Source organism: Nannospalax galili, unplaced genomic scaffold (assembly GCF_000622305.1).
Source record: "Nannospalax galili isolate Female #2095 unplaced genomic scaffold, S.galili_v1.0 scaffold842, whole genome shotgun sequence".
Taxonomy (NCBI): domain Eukaryota; kingdom Metazoa; phylum Chordata; class Mammalia; order Rodentia; family Spalacidae; genus Nannospalax; species Nannospalax galili.
In genome coordinates, this window is record NW_008349291.1 from 189589 (window position 1) to 199787 (window position 10199).

At 44.0% G+C, this 10199-nt stretch overlaps 1 protein-coding gene and 1 long non-coding RNA gene across 2 annotated transcripts in view; one reads left to right on the top strand and one right to left on the bottom strand.

Moving 5' to 3' along the window:
• The first annotated feature begins 109 nt into the window (after nucleotides 1–109).
• LOC115072616 lies at nucleotides 110–4468 on the top strand. The gene is made up of 4 exons (XR_003851655.1): nucleotides 110–253; nucleotides 1276–1378; nucleotides 1455–1540; nucleotides 4144–4468. It is a non-coding gene; the product is annotated as an uncharacterized LOC115072616 (long non-coding RNA).
• A 136-nt stretch (nucleotides 4469–4604) lies between these two features.
• The window catches only part of LOC103744786 (zinc finger protein 471), a 22591-nt gene continuing 16996 nt past the window's right edge, over nucleotides 4605–10199 (bottom strand). Inside the window, exons 5-6 of the mRNA XM_029570181.1 lie at nucleotides 8277–8372; nucleotides 4605–6670 (exon numbers count right to left, since the gene is read on the bottom strand). Coding sequence (XP_029426041.1) covers nucleotides 5046–6670; nucleotides 8277–8372 — 1721 coding nt within the window. The 3' untranslated portion in view covers nucleotides 4605–5045. The remainder of the gene's footprint in view (nucleotides 6671–8276; nucleotides 8373–10199) is intronic.

The following is a 10199-nucleotide window of genomic DNA, read 5'->3' on the forward strand; positions in this document are numbered from 1 at the left end:
CCGCCTCCACCTGGCCTAACCCGGCCCTGACAGACCCCCCCCTCCCACAATTCGACCCGACCACCGGAAGTAGGCTTGCGCGCAAGGTCCGCCGGGAAGTGTAGTCCGGAGTGGGGCTCGGTCCATCGCCGCCGTGCATCCCCCACCACCACCCCGCACGACCCCTCCAGGTGCTGGTTGCTCCCAGGTCCTCTTAAGATCTCCCCGGCAGAAGCTGCCCTGGGTCTAGCCAGAAACACAGGCCGTCTCGGAGGTACGAAACCGTTCCCTAGAGGTTTCTGGGACTCGAAGTAAGCGAAGTGGCTAGGACGCCTTAGTGGTTAAGAAAAACTAGAGAGCTGAGCCCTATCTACCTGGCCTGTCTTCCCCAGGGAAGTTGAACTAGGGCCACTCTGGGCCTCGGGAGGTCCACAGCGGTTCTGATGGGGATACGGGGATATTTGGTGGCTGGGGATGCTTGTGGATCTGAGTTTTGCATCCTCTGCCGTCCCTAGATTTCCTTAGCTCTAATGCCCATAGTTTCTATTACAGCCTAGGTGTTCAAGTCTTGCTTCAGACTTCAATCGGGCCACTGTTTTTTTTTTTTTGTTGTTGTTGTTTTTTAAAATTATTCTTTACAGTTTCATAAATGTATACAAAGGATCTTGATCTATCCAACTCAAATCTCTTCCACTCCCCCCATACTTCCTCTCCCACCTTAATTTAAAAAAATATATATAACCGAGGCCAATTAGAGCTGCCTGCATGTGGATGGGTGCAGGATCATCCACTGAGGCACAAGCAGCCTACCACAGTTCACATGCAGGACCATCCACTGAGGCATGGGCAGCCTACCACAGTCCACACCCAGGAAGGAAAATGACTCTCCCAACAATCAGGACTATCTCCTTAGCGCAGCCGGAGCCTCATGAACCTCTCCCCTCTCCATGCTGGTTGGTCTATTGACTAGTTTGACCTTGTGTATCCAGGTAACCATAGCTGCTGTTCATGAGCACAACCACCACGTGGTGGCCAGAAAACACCGTCTCACAGCACTCTTCCCCACCCTCAGCTTCTGATATTCTTTGCGCTCCCTTTTCAGTGGTGTTCCCCGAGCCCTGGGGTGAGGGGTGATGTAAACGTTGCATGTAGGGCTGTGGGCTGCTCCTTTTTGAGGCTTCTCTGCCTCAGAGAAGACTGCCCAGTCACAGCTGCAATGACCTTTCTCGTTCTCTTTTAAAACCCCCTTCCTAACACTTATATTAGCTGGTGTATATCGTTTATGTCCATATATAGGTGACGTCTCCTCCCTCCCAGAGCTCAGGGCTTGTCGCTCAGGAGACCACCTCAATGGCAAGAGCACCCGTGGCAATTGCTGTTACTGCAGACACCACCACAGGTACAGGGACCGCCACACTTTCACCCGGGCCCAGACAGCCAGTCTCCTGCCTGTTGATTGGTCTCCCTTTTCTCAGGACTCAGGATCTCATAGTTTAAGAAGACTTCCCGCCTCAGAGCAACCCGAGGAGAGCCTTGAGACTCGGGCATCAGCATGGACAAGGTCAGTGTCCTCCCCGGAACACAGTTCAGTCTCACAGGGAAGGCTGTTTCTCTAATCTGCCCCACATCCACTGCTAGCTTCAGAACACACATTTTGAAGGAATCTGTTAAAAGGAAGTATATTTCACGATATAACGTGTACTTCTGGGTAAAACATAATGGACAGCACAAAGTAAGCATGTCACATTCTTGGTTGTCAGATAGTGAACAAACATACAACACAAGCAAAGATTTACACAAACTTCCAAAATATTTGGGAATTAAACAACACAACTCTAACTACAGAGTCAAAGAACACATCTCAAGGAAATATTTAAAAATCTTTGAAAGAAAGAATTAGATGATACCTATAGAAGTTTCATGTGATCCCTTCTAACCTGAAAGAAATAAGCCAAGTAGATATTTCTATTTTTGAAGATTAAATAATTATGACTGAAAATATTTTTAAATAAGTGAAAATGAAAATATACATTCAGATGTGTGACTGGAAACTAAAGCAATGTTTCAGGAAAAACAGCATTCAACGTACACATTTCAAAATATGGATGTTCAAAAGGAAGCTTCCATCTTAAAAATAAAATCTAAGATCTAGAGGGCTGGCTCAGGGGCTAAGAGCACTGGCTGCTCTTATAGAGGACCCAGGCTTGGTTCCCAGCACACATATTGCAGCTATCAACTGTCTGTAACTCTATTTCCAGGGGACCTGATGCCCTCTTTGGGCCTCCATGGGCATTGCATGATATGGGTGCACTTACATACATACAGGCAAAACACTCATGCACGTAAAAGAAAATAAATAAATAAAAATAAGAACTAGAGAAAGAAAATCAAAGTAAATCAAAAGCTGGAAAGAGAAAAAAAAAACAGATGAGATCAATTAGATTCCAAACAGAATGTTGAGAGGAAAAAATCAATGAAAATATAAATAAAATTAATACTTCTGTAGCCATATTGCCCAAGAAACAGACTTAAAAAAAAAACAATAAGGAAGGGAGGGAGGAGAGGGAGGGAGGGAGGGAGGGAGAGAGAGAGGGAGGCAGAGGCAAGTGTTTTGACTACAACCTATTACATGAGATCAGTGGTGGAATTTTCCACTTGTATCATACCAACATTCAAAAAGTTTCAGACTTTGGAGTGTTTTGGATTTCTGATATTCAAATTAAGGCTGCTCCACTGTACACTTCATAACCACGTGGAATTCATTCATCAATACAACACTAGTTCAACATTGAAAACACCAATGTAGTTTCACTCTGGTTTTGCAATACACCACATTTAATAGGCTAAATCACATTATCTCAATACTTTAGAACCATTACCACCAACCAGGATCCAGGGCTCCCTAGAGGAGCTAAAGTCCTAGGCACTTCCCAGGCAGGAGCAGGGACTAAAGGAGTATGTGGGGGAAGTGACAGAGACATACCATTAGCAGCATCAGCACCTAGAGCTGACTGGAAGTGAAATACCCCGGCTTCTCCCCAACTCTTCCTCTCCAATCTTTGCTCTTGCCTCCCAGGGAATGACACTTACAGAAACCAATTGACAAAGGCTTCTGAAAATACCATCTGCAGAATTAAACTCCTACAATAGAGTGTGCATTGGGGAAAAAGAATGGTCTTAGAGCAAGGAGAGGATAGCGTACAGTCCTTCAGAGCGTACTATGAGATGGCACCCATCCTCCTCTGGAACACCCACACTGGAAGCTGGGGTTCCCACCTTCCTTTCTTCAGTATGTACTCATGTTGCCTACAATCCTTTTTAAAAAATTATTTAGGGGCTGGAGAGATTGCTCAGTGGGTAAGAGCACTGGCTGCTCTTGCAGAGGACCCAGGTTCAGTTCCTAGCACTCACATGGTGGCTAACAACCTTCTATCAGATCAGGAGATCTGATGCCATCTTCTCACCTCTGAGGGCACTGTACAACATGGGTGCACTTACACGCATGCAGGCAATATACTCATACACATAAAAATAAAATGTTTTTTAAAAAAATGTTTTATTTGTATGTGTATTCAGTTGTGCACGTCTTTGTGGGTGCACTCACCCATGTGTGCACATGTTGAAGCTGGCACACAGTATTAGGGTCTTCCTTTCGCCATCTCTATTTTTTTTGAGACAGGTCTGTCATGAGCCTGGAGCTCAGTTTTTTGAACGGTTGACCAGTAAGCTCCTGGTACGTGCCAGGGGCTTGCTAATAAATATTAGAAATGGTTTGGGTTTTTTCTTTTGCTTTGACTATATACAGTCATGCATATATTTTTTCCCAGCTAATTCTAATTCTTTTGTTCCAGTCTATCCAAAGTTCCAGCCACTTCCTAAAATAGGTTCTATTTGTCAGACTGCATCTAATTTATTTACCAATAAGGGAACAGTCTTAATAAGAAAGCTGCTATGTTGTCCAACTTTAAGCTAAACACTTAAACACAAATTACCCACCTGAAGACACTTTGTTCCAAATTGTTACCATCACTTAACTCATATACTGATTTCCAGAATTTCTGGTTTAGAACTAAGAACATTGCTCTAACACATTTTCCAAGTACTTCTTATGTGTCTTTGAGGTGAGGTCCTCTAACTTTGTGTTCCCTTGGTGTCTATTTTAAGATTTAACTTCCCCGTGCTGGAAGCAAGGCTCAGTGACCCTCAACACACCCATGCCCTCCACAAATGGCCCAAGCTGGTGCCAAGCGCAAGGACTCAGAAGCATTTCTCTTGGCCATCCGCCAGGTGCCCTGCTCCTACCATTTCCTTTGAATAGACCATCCAGACTCCCACTGTAGATACGTAGTGCGGACATGCCACCATAATCACATCTCAGGCCTGAAATGACCTCCCAGAACTCAGGCCTGCTTATTTCAGCTCAATAAAGGAAACCTGCACCCCAAGACCCAATAAAGGCATTGGCTCAGGGATGTCCCATCTCTCTCCCGGTCATGTTCGACTTCTGTGCTGTGTACTGCTGTGTCTTCCAACTGTTAGAAACTTAAGAAATGAATATGGTTAATCATGATGCTAAACATTTCATATGCATCAACTATGACACTTAGGACAATGACACAATTACATTTGCATTTTTAAAAGATTCCAATAAACTTGAGGGGTGCAAAAAAGGGTAGAAGAGACCATTTACAGACGTTAGGAAAAGTCCAAGTGAAATCATTGTGTTTTGGAGAAGGCTGATGGAAACAGAAATATGTGGATGCATTCCAAGTATATTTAGATATATCCAGAGGATGTGGTGACCAAGCGTGAGGAATGCCTGAGGATTCTGAAGCAGGAACTCACAGTGAACAATGTGTGTCTTTCTTGCCTGAAGACTTCGCCACACTCCTTATCCTCTGAAGAGCTTTCTTACCTGTGAGAATTCTTCCACACACTAAGGTAAACCATCGGGCTGAAAGGTCTTCTGTATTCCTTATATTCTTGTGTTTGTCTTTAGGCTAAATTCTCTGATGAATGCTAAGGGCTTGACAGTGGTTAAAGGACTGCCACACATGGGCTACAGTTTAAGGTTTCTTTCCAGTATGACGTCTTTGGTGACTAGTAAGGGATGACTTTGTTCTGAATGCCTTTCCACATGTATCACATGCATAGGGCCTTTGGCCCGTGTGAAGTCTCTGATGCTGCGCACGGGATGAGCCATCACCAAATGCCTTTCCACACTCAGTGCATTTGTAAGGTTTCTCTCCAGTATGAACTCTCATATGTCTTATGAGATACGCAGTATGAGTGAAGGTTTTACCACATTCGTTACATTCATGAGGTTTGTCTCCTGTGTGAATTTTCTGATGTCTGGCAAGATAGGTATTTCTTTTGAAAGACTTCCCACAGTCCTTACATTCAAAAGGCCTCTCCCCTGTATGGTTTCTCTGATGTGTAGTCAGCTGTGAACTTTCTCTAAAAGCTCTCCCACACTGTTTACATTCATAGGGCTTTTCTCCAGTGTGAATTCTTGAATGAACAACAAGATGTATACTCTGCCTAAAGTCTTTCCCACATTCCTTACACTTGTAAGGCTTCTCTCCTGAATGTACTCTTTGATGTCCAGTGAGTGACATGCTGTGGCTGAAAGCTTTCCCACAAACATCACATTTATAAGGTTTCTCTCCTGTGTGGATTCTCTGATGTACTGTCAGGGATGAACCGCTGCGGAATGCTTTTCCACACACATTACATTTGTAGGGTTTCTCTCCAGTATGAATTCTCCTGTGCAAAGTAAGTCCTATGTGGACACTGAAGACTTTACCACAATCAGTACAATCAAATGGCTTCTCTCCAGTATGATAATGCCTGAAGTGACGGGTAAGGGACATGTTATACCTGAAGGCTTGGCCACACTCCACACACTGAAAGGGTCGTTTGTCATTGTGACACCTCTGATGTTGAGCAAAAGTGGAGCTATCCCTGAAAGCCTTCCCACATTCCTTACATTCATAAGGTTTCTCCCCAGTGTGAATTCTCTGATGCTGAGCCAGGTGCGCAGGCTGCCTGAAGGATTTTGTACACTCCTTGCATTTATAGGGTTTCTCTCCAGTATGAATTCTTTGATGTACAATAAGGTATGAATTCTGGCTGAAGGCTTTCTTACATTCCTTACACTCAAAGAGTTTCTCATGGGTGTGTGTTGTATGATGTTGAGCAAGGTGATGACTCTGCTTGAAGGCTTTTCCACAGACCTTACATTTATATGGTTTTTCACCAGTATGAATTCTCTGATGAACAGTAACAGAGGAACTGTGGGTAAAGGTTTTCTCACATTCAGTACATTTAAAAACCTTCTTTCCTGCCCAGACTTTCTTGTATTTCCGTACTTTGGAATTTTTGGAGAAGCTTTTCTTGTCAGACTTGGGACTATAAATTTTCTCTTCTGCATTGTCCAGAAGGACAGATTTTGAAGATTTGGTGTATTTGTAGCCTATGTCTTTAGTGAGAGTTTCTGTGTGAGTAGCTGTTTCTTTTCTGCTAAGTGTCTCTTGACTTGCCACCTGCTTCTCAAAAATGTTTTTACATTTCCACTTTTTTCCACAAGTGGGACGCTCAAGACCAACACTTGGAATTTTCTCCACTGACACATCATCATACACAAATTGCTTTGGAGATAATTGTTGTGTCTTGTGTTCAGATTCCCCATCTGAAAGAGGTTAAAAAAAACCCAATGTTTTCTTTATCATATCCCATTAACAAAAGCAACATCTAAATGAGGTGATTCAAAACTATTTAAAAGTATCACACAATCTCATACAGGTATCTCAGTTGGAAAATGTGCAAGGAGGTCCCAGAGAACAAGACAGTTGACCTTGACCGTCAACCTGATTAGATGGAAAATAAGATCCTAGCAAGGCATACTTCTGGTGTAGCTGAGAGATTTGCCAAACTGCCTAGCCAAGAAGGTAACGCCATCTCTGAACATGGGTGGCATTATCCAGTCCACTAGATGGGATGTAATGAAAGAAGCACAAGGAGGGATTCACGGGGACAGCCAGGCTTCTCTTTGCTTCCTGGCTGCCACGAGGCCACCGCTTTCCTCCACCAGGCCCTTTCTCCATGTTTGTGTACTGCCTGCTGACCCACAGGCAATGGAGTCAGCTGGCCATAGATGTAAACCCCTGAAATTAGGAACCAAAAATAAGTCCTTTCTTGATTAAGCTGTTTGTAGCAGGCACTTTGTCACAGTAACAAAGTAACACAAGCACAAGAGGAATGGGAGGGGAGGCAGTAAACACAGATTAGGGAGACTAAGTGTGGAACGTGAGGGCCTGGGAGGTCTGCAATGGTAATGGGATTTGTTCTGCAATGTGTCCCACTTTTGATTTGTGTGTATACTTAGGTTAAATTAGTTTAAATACCAATATTATCCATTTACTACTGCAGCTCAGAACTCTCTGGAGATCCCCAGTGACCACACACACACTGTACTTTGTGACTTCCCTGGGATTCAGCAGCGACCTTTTGGTTAACTTTTCATAGTCAGAAATGGTGTTCCCATGGCCTATCCTTGTGTTCAGCACATCAAACTCTGCTTCTCATACTTCTTGGGATGTGTATCAAGGGAATTACCCATTCATTCTCTTCCTTTCGGCAACTAAGAAAACTGTCACTTAGGCCAGTTAATAGGGTTTTTTGTTCTCTGTGATGGTGAGTTTTCAGTGTCCACTTGACAGAGCCTAGAGTCACTTGGGAAGAATGTCTTGATGAGGGACTGTCTGGATCATGCTGGCCTGTGGGCATGTCTTGACACCTGAAGGCATGAGTGAAGACACAGCCTGAAAGTGGGCAGCACCATCCAGTTTGGGGCCCTGGACCATGGTTGGAGAAGGCTGGGGGCAGGGGTTGGCGCACCGAGCATGCATGCATGCATTCATTCTGTCTCCACTCTGTGACCATCCCCTCAAGCTCAAACCACTGTGACTTCCCCACAAGGACAGCCTGTCATGTAGAACTGTGTGATAAAATGAACCCTCTGTCCCTTAAAGCTGCTCGTGTCAGGGCATTTGATCACAGCAATGGGAATGAAACCAGGACACTGTTCTTGCAGAGTAGCTTATGGTAGAGACAAGAGGGAAGGAGAAGAGATGGGATGGAAACAGAAGGGAACTGAGGCTAAGGGTGAAGCTTCAGGTTACCCCAGGCCTGTAAGGATAGAAGGAGCTTCTGGGAAACCTGGGTGAGGAGGTAAGCACTCTGCAGATGGCTGAACCTCACTCTAGAAAGGACCCCCCAGGGTTCTCCATTCTCACCTTGTAGTGGTCTTCTTCTCACCTTGCTCTTCACATCCCAAGGTTCTTTCCCTTGCTCCAGTAGGGCAATTAGATGCGGCTTAGAAATGCAAGCTCCTGAACAATGAAAGAGAACACAAAAGTGGACATGCTCTTGGCTGTTCCAAGGCAGAAGCCAGCTCCTGAATTCGGAGGCAGCTACATGCAGAGATGACGAGATGAGTGGATAAAACATGTGAGGCTCAGGTGACACAGAACTCTGGAAACATCTAGTGCCAACTGTCAACCCTAGAAAAACCAAACTATTCTTAGGGGTGGGGGAAGGGCAGAAACTTTAGCCCAGCATTTTTAAAAAAATATTTTTATTAAACCAAAGAAAGACAATATTTCACACATTTTTCCAGAATTAGTCCATCATTTTTAAAGAATCATCACACTAAAAAAAATGAGGTTCTTGGGGGCTGGAGAGATGGCTCAGCAGTTAAGAGGACTGACTACTCTTGCAGAGGACCCAGGTTCAATTCCCAGCACCCACATGGAGGCTAAAAACCATCCTTAACTCCAGTTCCAGGGGAATCCAAAGCCCTCTTCTGACCTCTGCAGCATTGTACGACACGGGTGCACTCACATACATGCAGACAACACACTCATACACATAAAATAAAAATAACGAAATATATTTTTTTAAATGAGGTTCTTTTTGAAAGACCTGCAAGAGACAATCTGGAGGTTGAGTCAAGTTAACTATCTGTTTAAAGGTGGGGAGGGATGCTGGAGTGATGACAAGTGGTTAAGAGCAAACCTGGGTTTAGTTCCCAATGCGCACATAGTGGCTAACAACCATCTGTAACTCCAGTTCCAGGGGCTCCACTGCCCTCTTCTGATCTCTGCAGGTATTGCACAACACAGGTGCACTTACATATATGCTGGCAATACACTCACACACATAAAAAGTAATGAAATATTTTATAAAGAAATATGCTTATAAAAGATTCACAAATGGGAGCTAGAGAGATGGCTCAGTGGTTAAGTGCTTGCCATACAAGCATGAGGACTTGAGTTCGAATCCCCTGAGCCCATGTAAAGCTGAATATAATAGCAGGTCTGTAATCCCAGCACTTCTACATTGAATGGGAGGCAGAGATAGGAGAATCCCCAGAAGCTAGAGGACCAGCTTGCGCAGTAGACAAATGCTATCTCTTAACAAGGTGGAGGTGAGGACCGACACCCATGGTTGTCCTCTGATCAGCACACACAAACATGCATACACACACAGACAGGCACATACAGTGGAATGCCCAAGCACACACATAAGCATACATGTATATCACATACATCATATACATACACACACAAAGATTTTTTAAAAGAATATACAAAAAGGAAAGCTCAGAAGAAACCACAAAAAGAACCAACTGAAAATACAGTATCTGAAGCTTTAAAGATTACTAAATATGCTTACACAATCTTGACAAAGTTAATTTCTAATCAACAAAAATTAATCTGAAAACCAGAAACAAGACTTCACAAAGTGAAGACATCATATGAGGCACAATGTCAATGGATTTGGGTGCAACTGAAGTCCCAACGGAGATGAGAGATGAGAAAGAAATTCAAGGAAAAAATGGTCTAAAGCTTCTGTGATGGCTAATCCTGGATGTCAACTTGACTGGATCTGGGATTAACTGAAATGAGAGAGATCTTCTTGACTGGATCATTTGAAGCTGGAAGACACACCCTAAATGTGGGTGTTACCTTCTGATGGCAGCCGGTATAAAAGGCCAAAGCAGAGGAGAACTCCAGGCTTCTTGCTTGCCTTCTCTCTCACTGGTGAGTTCGTCTTGCTGCTGTAGACTGAAGACTAGCTGATCTTTTGGAATTCGTCAGACCTTCAGTGCCAGATTGTGACTACTGAGACATCCAGCCTTGTGGACTGTGCGACTA